General features: G+C 45.7%; 1 protein-coding gene across 3 annotated transcripts in view; it reads right to left on the reverse strand.

Annotated features, from left to right (window-relative positions):
- The window catches only part of TLK2 (tousled like kinase 2), a 2,257,819-nt gene that overhangs the window by 1,220,542 nt on the left and 1,019,145 nt on the right, over nt 1-18,132 (reverse strand). For all 3 annotated transcript variants that reach the window (XM_069634151.1, XM_069634152.1, XM_069634150.1), the window contains one exon: nt 11,644-11,754. In XM_069634151.1, the coding sequence (XP_069490252.1) occupies nt 11,644-11,754 (111 nt within the window). The remainder of the gene's footprint in view (nt 1-11,643; nt 11,755-18,132) is intronic.

Genomic DNA, 18,132 nt, shown 5'->3' on the forward strand with positions numbered 1-18,132 from the left:
GCTCTCTCAGTCTCTCCATACTTTTTTCCTTGCTGCTTGATGACAGTCTGCTTGATGTACCTCAAGGTCTCACACGCCACTGTCACCCCCAGCAATTTATTTGCCAGTTGTCTCCAGGACCTGGACTAGTGTCATCATCACTGCACTTGGGAAATTACCCTAGAGAGTTGCATCTCTCTGCACCTACCAAAGCATCCACTCACTGGACACACTTGAACCACCCCTGAACGTGTTCACACCCTCCAAATACCACGCCCCTGTAAACGTCTGTGCACTTGCTCCTTCTGATTTCACCATGCCTGTATGGTGTCTGTCTGTTCCACCCTGTCCTTGCTCCCTGCATGGTGGCACATTCATGCACTTGATGAAACTGTAGCTTCATTATCAAACATAATCACTGTTGCCACCATGGTTGATTGTGTGACAGGCACAGAGGTGGCCTGCAGTGATGTTAGGCAGAATCCTCTGCAGTACCCTTAGGGAACGCTACATGTGATTAAGTCTACAAGTGGCAGTACAATTTCACCTTTGGTACAAGCCCTCACTACACAGTTAAAGTGGTAGCAGTAGCAGAGCAGCCAGACTTATCTCAAGAGCAAATGAGCAGTAATAGGAATTACACAAAGGACTACAATTACTGTGACTCAACCAAACACTGACACAAGGTTTCTGGTTAAAAAATATAAGTACATTCATTTTTAAACCATCTGTTCACAAAATAGTTTACTTCTATTAAACAAAACCACACTCTTAAATATACTACACACAACCAATTCCCTTGGTTTAGGACAATTCAAGGTAAGTACCTTAGGATTTGACAGACCGGTGTTGTGGAACAAAAGACGTTACCGGGGGTTAGGAAACGCTCACTTTTTGACAGTAATGACAGTTCGGTCTTACGAAAGAAAAGTGTACCCACGGGAAGAAATGCAACCGTAGTCAAACACACTTAGCACTTTGAATAAAAACCAAGGCAAAGGGGATAAAAATCATAGGCAATACTTTTGTCAAGGCACTAGAATCAGAGGACGTGTTCAAAAATACAAATAGTCAAAAGGCCTGCGCCAGTGTCAAATGGAGCAGGGCTCTGTTGTCGAGGATCACACGTTTAGAACAGTTCGAGATTAACGAATCGTGCCTCTATCACAGGAGCAGGAGCTCCTTACACTGCAGGAGCAGTGTCCATGGCCCCTGCATCTACTAACGACCACTAAGGTAGGCCCCTGGGCTTATTACATCGAATTTCCTGCAAAAAAAGAAATCGCTTTTATTTGTTTGCATTTTTCGGCGGAATGCACCACAATTGCAGTATTGTAAACTGCCTTGCCCAATAATTGCGTGCAAAGCCCCATACTAGCTGGGACCACACTCAGCAGCCTAACGTGCGTGCATTCTCCATTAAACAAGAAGAGGAGACCAGCCATTTCGAAGATGGCCGCCCGAGAAATCCGAGCTGCACCTCCTTCCTCCTTGTGTGCAGCCAACTCCTGATTGGCTATCCGGTGCCTTTTCTGCGCCAACTACGAGCCGGCAGGCTCCGAGCCGGCCTCCAACACGAAGGCTGGAAACACAAAGGCTCCTTCCTGTCCTGAGCCTGTCCAGTGCCGACAGTGCCAAGGGCCAGGACTTCTGCTTGTTTGGACACAACTACCCTGATCCCTCCTTGCTACCCAACAGTCTAGCGGTAAGAAACTCAGAACTACTCCCCTCCTCTGGGTATTGCCCAATGCACTTTGACCGTTTACAGTGCCTATCATCTTGCCTAACCCGGCATTTTTTATCTTCTGCTGCACCATTTGACCCTATCAACACCTTATTGGTATTCCCGCCACCCGCTGGGGCGCCTGCCCCCATCACCTGCGGGAGTCACTCGGCACAGTCACCTTTTACGTGCTCGATGCCATAGTGACTTGCCCTGCCACCGAAGTGATAAACGGCATCTCACTCACTTCTAACTTACCTGCTAAGTGAACCCTATTTTGCACAGTATCGATGTCTACATACTGTACTCTAATCCTGCTATACATGGATCTTTATAAGCAATGAGTACTGTCTGGGAAAAAATGCTAATTAAGCCTTCTTGTGGATTTCCGAATTTAGGTGGCCCAGTGCCCTGATGCACCTGTTTGAAAAATGCTAATTAAGCCTTCATATGGATTTTCGAATTTAGGTGGCCTAGTGCCCTGATGCACCTGTTTGAAAATGCCAGTTGATTTGTGTCGTGCCTCTGGTCGCCCACAGACCACACCTGATTGTATTATGCCTTATGGTCGCCTACAGACCACATTTGATTGATCTGAGTTGTGCCTTATGGTCGCCTACAGACCACATTTGATTGATCTTAGTTGTGCCTTATGGTCGCCCACAGACCACATTTGTTTGTTGTGTTGTGCCTTTTGGTCGCCTTAGACCACATTTGATTGTTGTGTTGTGCCTTATGGTCACCCACAGACCACATTTGTTTGTTGTGTTGTGCCTTATGGTCGCCTTAGACCACATTTGATTGTTGTGTTGTGCCTTATGGTCGCCTACAGACCACATTTGATTATTGTGTTGTGCCCTATGGTCTCCTACAGACCACATTTGATTGATTTGTGCTGTGCCTTATGGTCGCTAATAGACCACACTTGCAACCCCTGCCTACTAGCAACACTACTCACATCATGTATTAGTGCCTAACTACTTTCATCCACCTACTGTATATCTACACTAGACACTGGACTAGTCAACCCAACCCACATTTTAATCAAGACACATACACTAGCACATGTATGGCAACCACCACCCTCACCTCGTGGCCTAGCACCATGACACATGCAAACCCGTACCTGGATGATCCAGCACTTTGGATACGCCACTTTGCTACTAGACCAACTCCTAACCAACCTTGTACTATCGCTATTAGAAACACTAGATTGAATTCTAGAACTAGCCTATCTACCTTTCCATGCTCTCACCACCCTAGCATTCTAACTAGAAATTCTAGATTAAGAGTCCGTTGTATGAAACATTTGCATATTGACCACAACCTTGCCAATTCGGCCATTGACCCAGACAAGCTAGCCCATATCCTCCTTCATGACCTACCTATACCACCAGAAAAATTTCCCCAAAAAGACAAACTTATTAAAGCAGCCTTGGTGAATGCCAGGTCTCTTCCTGCCCATGCTCTCGACATCGCTGATTTTATAACTTATGAAAAACTTGATCTCCTTGCAGTCACGGAAACCTGGCTTAATGCTGCCTCCGGTCCATCCCTGGCCCTTGCCATACCTAATGATTATGCGATCATTAGATGCGACAGAAACACCTCTCAAACGAAGGGAGGTGGACTCGCCTTCATATTCAGAAATACCTTCGACATTAGAGTCATCCAGGACGCTCAAATCCCCTCTGCCGAATCCTTGTCCATCAAGCTACCTATATCACCTAACCAGACGGCAACTATGCACCTTATTTACCGACCACCAGGTCCCATCTCTTCTTTCATAGAGGACATTGCATCACTCATAACCTCAGATACCAAACCTAATTCTCAAACCATCTTACTTGGGGATTTTAATCTCGGTTTTAACGACCCTAAGAACACTAACGCCCATGACTTAGCCAGCACCTTATCTGACTTGGGTCATACGCACATTATTCACGAGCCCACTCATATCAAAGGCAGAACACTGGACTGGCTCACTCACCTCAATTGCTCTATTGACCTCCTATCTAACGACCCATGCATGTGGTCTGATCATCATAAAATAACCTTTTCGATCAAAGCCAACACACCACACCTGGCACCTATCATCGCCCCAGCCACCAGCACGAGAAATAAGAAAGACATTACTCCTGACAAACTCCTACCTTTATTACTCCCCATCTTGAACAATATTGACTCAGATGCTGACCCCACAGTTTTAGTGGATATCTACAACCAGGCCATACTCAAAGCACTGAACACCATCGTCCCTCTAAAATTGCGGAAACCTAAAACACAGCGTCACCTTAACACCTGGTTCACTCCGCAGTTAAGAGAATTACGCAAAACCAAGAGAACCGCTGAGGCACATTGGAAAAAACATCCCACAGCATCCAATAAGACTGAGCTAGCCCTAGCCTCCTCCAGTTACAAAGAAGCCATCCTTCTTGCTAAAAAAGACACCTATAAGAAAAGGATTACACAAGTGGAATCCAACACAAAAGAACTTTTTAAGATTCTGAAAGAATTAGAATCCCCCATTGCCCCTATAGACAAATGTGTTACTGACGCACTATGGTGTAGTAATATTCAGAAGGCCTTATTAGATAAAATAGTTTGCCTACAATCTAAAATCAATGCAAAAAAATCCCTACTATTAGCTGACCCGGACTACAAACAATTACCTAACAAATCACCTACCTTTAAGTCAACTTGTAAACCTTTCAGCTTCTCACCCCTCTCAACTTGGGAAGTAGAAAACATCATCAGGAAACTCAAACCCTCAAATTGCCAAGGTGATGCCTGCCCTGCCCCGACCATCAAAGCCGCCGCGCACGATCTAGCACCATTCATCACCAACCTCATCAATGCATCCTTCAAATCTGGAGTAGTACCTGATAACCTAAAAGACGCGTGGGTCATACCACTCCTCAAAAAACCTACACTTGACCCAGCCAAACCGTCTAACTATAGGCCGATAACGACTGTACCTTTCTTATTAAAAATACTGGACAGAGCAGCCTACTTACAAATACAGACCTAGGCAATCAGGTTTCCGACCTAGACACAGTACGGAAACTGCTTTAATAGATCTCACGACCCAGATCCAAATCCTGAAAGACAATGGCAAACTGGCACTCCTCTTACTGCTTGACCTGTCAGCAGCTTTCGACTTGGTCAACCACCAAACACTCTGTCACCACTTGAAAACTGCAGCACACTTCTCAGACACAGCCACAGCTTGGATCAGTTCCTTCTTGGCGAACAGAACCATGAGGGTCTTCTCTCCCACTGATTCTGCTGAACCCTCGCCAGTACCCTGTGGAGTCCCGCAAGGCTCTTGTGTGTCCCCGACACTTTATAGTGTATTCACAAAGCCCCTCTTTGATATCCTTGACTATCTGGGTGTCACGTATACTAATTACGCGGATGACACCCAGATACTCATTCCTATCTCGGGCAACTATGAAACAGACAGCAAAACCCTTAATGAAATATACTCAGTAATTCAAGCATGGATGGCACATCATGGTCTTTGCCTCAATGACGAAAAAACTGAGCTCATCATCCTTGGCACCCACGCCAAACTCAAAAATCTTAATCATGCATTCAAATCCTTCACCATAGATGGCAATCTCATCCCCGTGTCAAATAATACCAAAACCCTTGGTATCTACATCGATGCTACCTTATCCTTCTCCAAACAAACTAATGCAGTAGCATCATCAGCTGCTTACACCTGTAAGCTGATCACTGCATGTAAGCCGTTTATCTCCTCACCCAATTGCATTACTCTTGCTAGACCATTAGTCCTATCCAAAATAGACTATTGTAATGCCCTTTACTTAGGCACTAGCCACAAAAATATCAACAAACTTCAAGTAATTCAAAATAATGCCATCAGGGCCGCCCTCAACATTCCCAAAAAGGCGCACATCTCTGAAACCAGACGCAAACTACGCTGGCTCCCAGTCGAGCACAGAATAGCCCTCAAAACTCTGGCCCTTACACACAAAGCCAGAGCCAACCTGGCACCAGCATACCTTACCAACCAACTTACGCCTCACACCTCCTCAAGACCACTCAGAGCAGCACAAGCTAACATTATGTCCATACCGAGATTCAAACTTCATAACTCGGGAGGAGCTAGCTTCCCTGTACAAGCTTCTAAATTATGGAACACAATCCCTGCGCTTTTGCGAGCAGAACCTTCATTTAACCTATTCAAACACAACACGAAGTGTTGGCTTCACAACATGGACTCTATGACAGCCTAACCTCCTGTTCCTAGCAGGATTGACTGCTGACTGCACACTTTTGTAATTAATGTATTTATCTTAGACTATGTATGTATGACATCTTTGATTATGTATGTATGCACTTGCAACACTAGTATGTACATACCTGTAACTGTAACATAACCCTTTTTTGACTGCTTTTAATTGTAACTGTAACCAGATATAACGTACGCGCCCGTATGCCCCCGGGCCTGGCTGCGCTTTATAAATAAATAAAATACAAATACAACGATGCCAGGAGTACTTGGATATTGTCAAAGGGAGGCAAAAGTTATAAGAGGGAGGGAAGAAAGGACAAGCCTTGGGTAAGAAAAAGGGTTCACCCCGATTCCTCAAGGTCGGACGTAGGGAACAACCAAATGTGCACAGTACCTTATTCGTATGAAGAAAGCTGGTGCCACAGCAGTTGTTCCTGGTAGTTCCTGCAGGCTCACGGTTCCTGAAGCTTCAGCCGTGGGGACAAGAAGGAGGATGTCTGGAGCGATCTGCACTACCCAGGGATGAAGCCAGAAGCAGTAAAAGCAACAGTGAATAAAAGGTGCGCTCCTTCAAAACAGGAGAGAGCTCTTCTGATGGCAATCCGGACCACTACAGCTTCGTACAGCGATTTCAACCCAGGAGAGGATTCTCTGGCTGTAGAAAGGTGAGCTGGTTGATCCCACCAGGCTCAAGGGAAGACGACTCCGGACTGGATCTTCTCTGTTGTTGAAGGGTAGATAGCTCAGGACTGCAGCAGGGCTTCACCGGGACTCGGGAGTTGCAGCGGCCATCTTCTTCTCCGCTTCTCTTCGGTTCTTGTAGTTCCAGTGGCGACTCTGACTTCCAGCCCAAGAGTCCTGCCTTTTATGCGAATGTCCCCCATTCACACAGCCTGGCTGTCAATCACACAGCAGGGGGGTTTGTCCAGCCCGGACAACCCCTCCAGCCAATGGACACAAAGTGCGACTTGGGTCTCCAAGGAGACCCTGTGCAGGGGGTTACTAAACCCCTCCCTCACATTCAGCCCACCTAGACACCCAGATACCAAAGGAGGGCTTCTGGACAGAAGCCCACCAAAGGTCGCACAAAAAAAGGCAAACCTGGTTTGCCGCGCAAAGTAAAACACAAGAAGAATATTAACACAAAGAAATGGCGACTAAGCCTGACCGGAGCCAAAAGAAAGAGTATTTGGTCAAGTGGGTTTATGTTCTAGGCTGATATAATAGCCTAAAACAGTACCACGTTTATATAGTATAATCTTGGTAGAAAAAATAGGGTCGATACCACTGCCACCACCCAAGTCGTAGTGTTAAGGGGCAAAACAAAGCTCCAAGAGGCGCAGACAAAAGAGTAGGAATTAACCCTTTCCAATACTCCATGTAAGATGGGGTGTATTGGGTCTGCAGTTTAAATGACTACATAAAGTAAATGGCAACTTTACCTGTTTCTGGGGGACAGTAGTCAGCCCCAGAAACATTGAGTCAGTGGGAAGTCTTAGAGACAACCCTGTGTCACTGCACTGAAGGTGCTGTGTAAAACACACAAAAAGTTGAGCTCATGGAGGAGTGTGGCTCCAGAGCCCAAGAACACACAAACGGTAGAAATACACATGGCAAAACACATGTAAGAGTAGGAAAAAAGTGTCTATTAAGGTTTCAGTGATTCTAGGGCTCTGTACAAGTGTTCTTTTTCACCCCTTATTCCATCCATCCATGATCTGTTTCAGAAACTTGCGTTGTGCATCAGGTATTTCGTAATATACTTAAGCATGACGTGCCATACCGTGACACAGTATAATTAACATTTTACATGAGATATGGGTTGAGTGACACAGAAGTGAATGAATTGAGGGTTTGGCATGTTGGTAGTGACGTCACTATGTTACTTGCGGTGGTAAGAGAGGAATGTGTTTTAAGTTGCAAGGGATGCACACAATTTTGCACTTCCAGGGGCACATGCTCAGGGTGGTTTCGTGGACACTGTTGATTGGCCCATTTTCATCATTGAATGGCACCTGGAATGTGGCACGGTCGTGTGCACTCCCGCAGGTGATGGGGTTTAGGTGAAAAAAGTAGACACAAGCTTGGTATGGGCAGCCTTTCCACGTGCCCTTAGCCCAGCCATACGCAAGCGGCGTGAATGTGATTGCGGAGTTGGGGGCACCACCATGTCCACCGGTAGGCCAAGCCGTGTTGCAAAATTGTGCGGGACACATGCTGCCAAAATGATCCTGCAGACTACTGGTGGTACATATAGCGGAAACGTGACTTCAGCACTCCGAATGTGCGCTCCACTGAGGCCCGAGTTGCAATATGGGCTGTGTTTTATTGGCATCATCATATAGGTGCTCAGAGGGTAGGCACTGTCCCCATGAGAGGTGAAAATATTTGTCATTGGTGTCTATTTGTGTGTGACATGCATGCATGTGCAGGGCCATTTATACTCACCAATGAGCCATGTGCTGCCATGCCTCCCACATTCCAGGGCCCGGTGTAGGGGTGACATTCTGAATATATAACTATCATGAGTGGACCCTGGATAGTTGGGATATACAGAAGTTATGATGCCCTTGGCATCACATACAACCTGCACGTTGATGGAGTGCCAGTGTTTACGATTGCAAAAAATGTGCTCTGTAGTCCTAGGTGGACGTAGTGCAACATGGGTGCAATCGATGGCACCAAGCACTTTAGGGAAGTGCGCCACCCTATAAAACTCCTGCAGGTGTTCTGGGCATGTAGATGTACCTGCGGACTGAGGGGCGTGCAGTCATTATTGTCAACACCTGGCATAGGCAGCGTGACTGTGTGTGCTGTGAAATGCCCCCAACTACGGCAGTGGTCTGCTGAAATGACCCAGTGGCCAAAAAATGCAGTACACAGAGCAGTTTTTACAAGGGGCTCAGTGCTTGGGAGCACAGGGTGGGTGATGCAAGGTCATCTTCCCACTCTGTGACCAGGTCTAAGATGATATGAGGTGGAAACCTATACCTGGCATAGAACTGGTCATCAGGCATCCCAAAAAGGCTGGTCCTTGGTAGAAAAATCCAGGCCCTGGCCATCCTCCTCCTCCTACGGTGTCCCACGAACACCGCTGCGAGAAATGGTACACTCATCGTAGCTGTATACGTGGGTTTGTTGATTGCACTGGCTTTTTATGCATTTGTTAGTGTGCGCGTTGACGTTTACGCCAGCTATCGTGTGGCGCACGTGTTTCAGGATTTGCACCTCTTTTTCTGTGCGCCGGCGAACCCTGTTCAATCCCATGAATACGGCAGCGCCCACATTTTTGCTTGTGTTTCCCCAATCCACGTTTTCCGCCCCCCTTTTTAGGAGACTGGGCAGACCCGGCCAGCCCTTCGCTGGAAGTCTCGCGCAAGGCGTTCGTGGTGTTGGAGTTACACGTTGGACCGGAGCGGATTCCTTGAAAGTCCCTGGTAAGCCCCGCACCTTGTGTACCATGAATCGACGAACGGGCGCTTGCGCGCGATTCCCCAATTTTACGTGCAAAAAATACCATGAATCGGGCCCTTTATTGGGACATTCATCTCAACACTCCTTGAGATTCTCTTGAAGCATTTGGTTTAGGAATATGGATACTAGAGTCAGGACTTATTTAGGGGAGATTGGGGTGTCCCCATTTCCTGAATCCTGGCTTGATTTTAATCTTGCAAAGATTCCGGAGAAATCCCAGTCCTTTGATGCAGATCGGGCACTGACTCACTTAGTGACACTCCAGAAATGTGCCCAATATGTCCACCAAGCTTTTGTATTTGTAGTTCCGAAGTCATACTTATTAAAACTCTTGTGTCCCAGCACTTGTCAGGTCCTGGAATTTACTGGGGCCTGGGTGGGCATGCCCTATGCAGACAGAATCTGCAGCCTCTGCCTTAAACATGTGGAGTCTGCCCAACATGTTCTGATCCAATGTGAAGCGCTGGACAGTTTCCATGAGAGAGCATATAGTAAATTTGGCCTGTCATACGATCAATTTTGGAGTAGTATTTATGGGGCGGAGTCGCTGGTCATATTGGAGGCAGCTTATTATGTTTGGAAATCAGTTGCCAGTAGACTACCCTTACCATAAGTGATCTGTTAATGAAATGTAAATTGTGCTGTTGTACTGTTTCATCTTTAATTCATTTTTAAGAGTTTTTATGGAGATATTTAAAAGGACTTTTAAGCGATTGTTCCTAAAGACCTGTTTTTCTTTTGTATATTGATCTTTTTCTTATTGTGTACAGTGTAAAGGCTACAATGTAACCAAATGCAATATAAATTAAAAAAATAAATAAAAGAAAATACAGGAAAAGGTAAAAGGGAGAAAAACACACCCTGCATTGGTGTCCTGTGGGACTCACAGATGCCCCCGAACGTTGTGAAGTGAGCAAGAGAGTGAGTTTAGAAATACCACACCGACTCCAAAAGTAGCATGTACACATAGTCAGAGATATGCTGGGAGTTTAATGAAGGGAAAGGTACTAAAAGGAAACAGTTTGGCAACAGTAGGTCTACTCAAAACGTCAACAAACTCTACTGTAAGTTATATTACTAGATCTACTTTTTTCACAGCACTGCAGGAAAGGAAACTATAAAAAAAAAGCACACAGATTTTCCAGAATACCAGCATTACACTGTTAACTGAAATCAATGTTCGATTCAAGGGACTGGCAGCAGGTGTGTTAAGCGATATATGTGCACTTTTTGCACAGACTACTCTTAGCAGCATCATCACTATCACACCCACAGCTACTAGATCTTTAGTTTAATTTTTAATACATCACTAAGACACTGCATGAAAGCATTTAGTAAAAAAACATTATACCAAGGCCCTCCACCCCTCTGAATATAAGAATGCATTCATATTTGAAAACAATAACATTCCAACACAATGTGTTACAAGCACCACTTCCAAACAGTGGGGAGAATGTGTGTTTCAAATGGCAGTGCAATTAGTCACATTTAACGGGTAAACGCCTTTCAATGCTGCAAAGCAAGTGCAAGTTATGGTTTGTACAGTATTACATTAAGCATTGGAACAGTACAAATGTATCTCCCTCCACGCAACATACTTACGTCTGTGTGCAAGTTCAGAGCACAGAGCAGCTCCTACATCCACCTACTTAGCCAGCCAGTAAACTGCCTCCTCACAAATGGGATCCCTCCATCCACAGGATTCAATGGAAGCTGAGTTTCCAATTGAATCCAATGGCTGGGAGGTTTTTCACATTCGTGGAAGAGAAAAGTGCAGATCACAACAAAGCTCAACAACTTTGCTGCTCATGTCTAAACATATTTCATGGAAGACATCTGTATACGAGTATCATGACCTAGCCCAACATGAGGAAGCTATTATAAGCTTGTGACTCTAGGGAAGATCCTTTGATGAAAATCACACAATCCAAAGGGTAGATGTCACAACGTACTAAACAATAGAAAATACAGAATATGCAGACATTCATACCAGAATATAAAACATTTGTCAATTTCCAAACATTTGTACCATCTCTATTGCTCCTCTCAGTCAGCTTCAGGTCTTTTTCCAACAATATTTCCTTTTGCTTTCTTAATTATTAAATGAAAACAGCAAGATAAACTTTCCTACATTTCTAAAATATCAATGCCCCTCGAAATGTGGATGAATCAGTATTGCAGTGCACAAACAAACCCACTTTACCTTTTCTATTAGAAGCTTTTTGCTCATTGTCACACAGCGGTTTAACCGTTCCTTGTATTTTTCCAGCATTTTCTTCTGTTCATCCACCTGCCGCCTTAGATCACAATTCATCTGAATAAACAAGGGATGTTAGTTATTTGTATAAATCTTTACTGACCGTTATTCAACAGGATTTCCGAGAACACTTTCACATTTTGTAAATGATTGAGGCATCTGCATTGCGAGTTGTTCAAAAGGTGTCTGGCAATTTGAATAACCCATCATTTCCCTCCAGAACCCTCTTTTCCTGTGGCCATCAACGGTGTATTCTAATATGCACCTTTTACATTTGCAAGATTTCATTTCAATGTTAAACTCGTTAGAATACTTCTGGTCTTTAGGGGAAACATATGTGCTTTTAATATTCCCGAAAAACCATTGCTGCATCAATTCATACCATATGTTTAATGTACGCTTAACTCAATATGCACATAGCATTATTACCAACTTCTTGATGTTCATGTGGTATTCTGTAACCAGTTTTAATTTGAGTAAGGGGTAGTTAATACTGCTAGACTTTGCAAGATTCCCCAGACTACCAATAAAAACAAGTTTGTTATTGAAGCTATTGGAGGTACTTATGGATTAATATTTTAAGAAAAAACAAGTGAAAACAGCAAACACGTAGCTACTTAAATCCTTATTACAAACATAGGCTGGCACTTTACTGGAGGGGACCTTTAAATACAAGCTCAAACATCACATCTTCATTAGACTGGTCTTCTAAGGAAAGTGTGAGAAACAAAGTTGGCTAGGCACTCAGTCAACCCAAAATTGCATTCCAAGATATAACAAAACAAGCCCAATGATGGTGTTAAAGCTTGCCTTAGTATAGGGCTCATAACGTTCTAAAACCAATTTAAGACACAAAGATAACACTGCCATAAGCAACTCTGGCAACTAGAAATTCTTCCGATGTGGGGCTATTTTTAATCAGAGAAAAGCAACACTTTACAGCAGGATATGTCTTTGTAACACTGCAGGATTATCCGTCTGAGCATACATCATTGTAAAAGTATCACAGAGTCTGGATGATCGCTCAATTCAGTATCGCTGATACAGGACCAACTCATCTGTGGGGCAGAAGGGAGGCACATCTGCTTCAGTGTGGCCAGAAATACCTGGCCACCACCCAAAATTACCATTGTGCTTATGAGCCTCCTTGCCAGCGAGTCAGAAGCAATATGGGAAGGTCAAGGGAGAGATTCCCCCCTCAACTTCCATGGAGAGACTAAATGTCTGCATGGGGCTTAAGGGGTTGTGTGTGTGGGAAAGTGGGTAGACAGCGGTGAAGGAAGGGGATCCCCCTTGTTTGGAAAGATTTTATTCATTTATTTGCATTTTTAAAGCGCTCACACAGCTTGAGGCACTGTTACAGGACTATGTCTTAGTTGCGTATTTATAACGCGCTTAATACCCAGAGGTTTCTACGTGCGAACCCAGGGATCGAACCTGTGTTGCTTTGTGTCGTCTTGTTTCCAAGGCGAGCACGTTGCCGCTGAGCTATCCTCCTGGGACCAATATTTTCTTTTTGCACCTTTCCCTCCACGGATTCCTCATTGGAACCCCATTCTTTTTGCTTGTTTTTGATCTCTGTCCTAACTTGTGGACACAGTAAAGCCTTCTGCTTTACTTCCATTGCCTGTTTTGCTCATTCTCATGGGGAAACGGACTAGTCTAAGACTATCAGTACTGAGAGACTATGCCTCTTTATACATATATTTTGTATCCTTATCACTCTTCATATAATGGCTTTTTGATTATTTTGACAATGTGTCCCAAGACAAGCTGGTGGCAGGGGCGTGCTTTTTTGTGATATATTTCTCATGCAGTTTGCATTTACCACAAATGGGTACTAAAGGTGGCCAGCATCCTAAGGGCTCGCCACAAGAAGATTTTTTGCTTGTTCTTTGACCATATTTTGTTTGACCTTCCTCTTCCTGCCTTCCCAGGTCAAGAAAAGCCTTATTAGAGAATCCCTTTCCCGGCGAACGCTGTGGCTTTCGGGGGCTAAGGGGCTTTGTGGGTGTGTGAGCCAAAGACGGGCTCGGTCCATCTAGTTCCAATGCACAAACTCTGGTTCCTGGCAGATGTGGGGCCAATGGTTGTCCAGAATGGACGACTCCTTGCTGTTTCAATGGTGTAGATCCTTACCACTGGCAGACTTTGGCTTGCTCCGAGCCTGAATCTTGGACAAAAGGAGGACTCCTGCAACTGTTCTTCAGATTCCAGCTGGAGCCAAAACATCCATGAAGACTAGTAGACTGAACCCCCAAGGATGACTCCTACAGCTGACCAGCATCATCTCCAGTGATTGGCCTGATGAAGCCACACTATTTTGCCTGATCTCAAGAAGGCCCTCGTTGGTGCTCCGACTCCTGGACCAGTGGGAATAACCAGTCTGACTCCTGCTAGAGGATCCATGCCCAAGTGTCCCTGGACCAACCAGTGAACTGACCAAGTCACTCCTGGGCTAACTCGCTGCAGGTATCAACATTCCGAGTAGAGCCTTGGAACTTTGCAGATCTTCTGCTTATGTTTATGCCACAAGTCGCCTGCTCCTGTGTTTTCAGCCATCTCACTTCAAGGGAAGCTCTGTGTTCGCAGCTGGACGATCGACTGTTGCCACCTCACTGTGGTGACCTTTGTTGGAACACTTCAATCCTGTGAGGTGTCCTGAGGGGTCTGCAAGTTCCCATTTATTATTGTTTTGGGGCTTTAACTGGAAGCTGTCAGGCACAGATTCCTGTGCATTGTGACCCACCAAAATTAATCTAGAGACCAAAAGTGACCTCTGCACCCACGATCCCTGGGCCTTCCACACACGGATCTAGCTCAGACGATTGTGTTCCTGACCGATTCTGGAACAACTACAGTGGTGCCTGGAAGAATCAAAGTCAGGGGGTTAAGTCAAAATACCAGTTTGTCTCCCGCTGTCCTTCATAGAGTTGCACTGGGTGTAAAATCCTGACCCTAACTCAATCTGACCTGGTCTTTGGTGGTGGAACCTGGGTTAAGGATCCTTCCCTATGCCTACCCCAGTGTGCTGGATTGAGTTTAGTGCGTATCTGAACATTACTGAATACTTATATAACTTTTGAACACTTATGAAGCACCACCACTGACACTGAACTGCTGAGGTTTGTACACAAGGCCCATAACATTTTAGGGTTGATCTTGATACGATTGAGGGAAGTTGTCCAGTGTGATTTTTAAAGAGTGCTGCCTATTTCTCCTTGTATCGGAACACTCACCTGTGTTGCACTGGTCATTGATTCATATGCAATACTATTCTCCTAATGGTGACTGTGTATATATGTTTTAGAAGGTTTTGTGCGACAATACATAACAGCGATTTATTTGTGCTCAGTGTGTAACTAAGGGACTAATAAATAACAATTTTTATATACTGTCTAACTTGGATTATTAGTGTTACTCTGTGTGGACCCCTTGTAGCCCTAGATAACGCTCACACCTTTCCTGAGACTAAGCCTTGACTGCTCAGCAACCTTACCAAGACTGGGTTTTGCCTAACCTCTCAATGTCTTCCCTGTTGACAACAAGTAGGAAGGGTGCAGGGGGGCTCCCAAAATCCTATTACCAGGGCTGATTTAGGAAATCCATCTGTACACCCCTTCATATTGATGGGATACACTACCAGCGCAGAAAATACTTCAAAGAGAAAACGGCATGGGAAATGTGGCGTTGGAAACACTGGCGCTTTGACAAGGCACCATACAAAGATGGGATGCCCATTATGGTATTCTTGAAAGAGTGTTTCAATGCACAGGGAATTCAAGTGTGTGTTCTATCTTCAAACCGGGGCCACTTAAGTTTCCCCTAAAAAAAGTGTTCATACTTTGCTTGGTGGACGGACATACCCTTATGAGGAATAGAACAGAGGTGCAGAGGCAGGCAAATGTTCAACAGTCTGGAAAATGATCCTAGGGCTGAACAATCTAGTATCTTATAGACCAAGAGGGTGGTTTAAAGCAGGAACACGGTCCGATTCTGGATCTTGAGTATAAGGTATTATCGCAAGGTTGCATAAGGCTTTCATCATGGACCTATTAAACGTATTTATGATGCACCTACCACACCAGTCAATTGATCTGTGTTTTACTTGGGCACTTTTTGCTATTTAAACATGGTTCTGCAACGAATGCTATAGAGTTACAGTAGTCAAAGATAACCAGCAAAAGGTACAAGTTACTTACCTGCAACTCTTGTTCTCCAGCATGGGTCTTGCATGGATTCACATGCTTAGGAATATTCCCTGTCGTCAGGCTGGAAATCCTCTGTAAAAAGAAAGCAGTTTAGCTTTAGCTCGTCTATTCTATAGCCTATCAGTGTCCTTTGGGTCATACCACCCCCGGGCAATTTGGCAGAGCACGTAAAGTGGCAGGATGAATGAAGAAGAGGGGAAGGCGGGAGGGTTCGCATGAGAATCCATGCATGACCTATGCTGCAGAACAAGAGTTACAGGTAAGTAACTTGTACCTTCTCCTGCATGGGGTCTTGCATGGATTCACATGCTCATGAATACGATTACAGAGCAGTACATATAAACAACTACGGGAGGTGGCGTGGGTCAGAGATGCAATACCCTTACCCCACGAACAGACTCGCCTCAAACAGGTTGCGTAGCACCGCTTGACCGACCCAGTACTCCATCTTGGAATCCCCGTCGACACAGTACAATTTCATGAAGGTGTGGGTCGACCTACACGTAGCAGCTCTGCAGATGTCGAGCAGGGGAACACCAGAGAGAAACGCTGTTGTTGCTGCAATGGCTCTGGTGGAGTGGGCTCTTGGCCGGCCTGGAAGCGGTCTGTTGGCCAGACTATGTCAATGCATGATACAGCCGAAGATCCACCTGGAGATGGAAGCCTTAGACAGGGCGTTCCCGTGGCCCACATGTCCAAAATTGTCAAAAAGCCTTGCCAGGATCTTCTTGCATTCCAAGGGCAGCTAATAGTGTGTAAATTCTAAGGCTACAGGAGCCAGGCCGTGAGGTTTAATGATGCTGGGTCTTGGTGCAGGATTGATCCTCCTTCTCTGGCGAGGAGGTTGGGAAGTGGAGGCAGTTGGATGGCCGGAACCACAGTCAGATGTACCAGATCTGCCTCAGCCACACTGGCCCGATGAGGATCATCCAGCAGTGGCAACGTCTGAGTTTGGATCACACGTAGCAGAAGCAGAATTGGCGGGAAGGCGTAAAGGAAGAGCCCCTTCCAGGGTCACGAGAAGGCATCCCACAGACTCCTTAGCTGAGGATATATATATATCAGAGAGTTGGTAGCCAACGCAAAGAGATCAATCTGAGGAAGACCCCACTAGCTGAAAAGGCATGGCACTTGCTGAAGCTCCCATTCGTGGGAAGACCTTAACTCCCTGCTGAGAGAGTCCACACTGGTGTTCTGCCAGGTCAAACAGGATGAGAAACATGCGTTGAAGAATGGCCGAGTGCCATACAGACTAGGCTTCGAGGGAGAGAGCGGGGGAGCACGTATCACTCTGTTACTGATGTAAACATGGTTGTGGTGTTGTTCGTGAAGATGTGCACCACCTTTCCCTATAGCTGAGGCTGGAACGACCTGAGAGCCCAGAACACTGTCCACAGTTCAAGGACGTTTATGTGTACCACCTTGTCCTCTGGCATGAGAATGTCCTGTGTGGGCTCCCCAACCCTCCAGAGAGGTGTCGCTCGTGACAGTAGCCTGGTACAGAGGGATCTGGAAAGGAGCTTCTTGTGTGAGGTGGAGGCGAACTGCCCACCATTGGAGAGCTTGACGGAATGCCCAATTGAAGGCAATGTTGTCTATGTACCAGTGGCCTGTTGCCACCTGGCATCCAAAAATTCTTGGAGGGGTCACAGTTGGAGCCTGCAAAAGGGAACCAGATGGATGCAGGAAGACCTCATCCCCAGAAGGGATTTGATGTACCGGGTTGTTGCAGTAGATGCTGTGGACAGCCGCTGGACCTTTCTCAGGATAGCCTAAACCCTCTCTTCTGAGGGAGTATCCAGACACAATACTATATTGAGCCGTGTGCCCAGGAGTTCTGAGATGGCACTATGCAGGACTTCAGATAGTTGATCGAGAATCCCAGCGAAGTCAGAAGTTGGATGGTCTCCGCTGTGTGCTGGGTTGCCAGTGCGTGGGAGCGGGACCGGATGAGCCACTCATCCAGTTGAGGGTAGGCCTGGATTCCCTTGCAGCTTAGAGGTGCCGCTACCGGGGCCAATCATTTGGTGAATACCCTTCAAGCCGATTTCAGGACAAAGGGAAGAGCCTTGAATTGGTAATGCCGCACATGGACGACAACACGTAGGAACTTCCGGTGTCTGTGATGAATGGGGATGAGGAAGTACGTATCCTCCAGATCGAGAGTTGCCAGAAAATCCCCATCTTCCAGCGGGTCGAGCATGTGCTGCAATGTGACCATCCT

The sequence above is a fragment of the Ambystoma mexicanum genome, chromosome 13, assembly GCF_040938575.1.
Source record: "Ambystoma mexicanum isolate Mex_15411 chromosome 13, UKY_AmexF1_1, whole genome shotgun sequence".
Lineage (NCBI taxonomy): Eukaryota > Metazoa > Chordata > Amphibia > Caudata > Ambystomatidae > Ambystoma > Ambystoma mexicanum.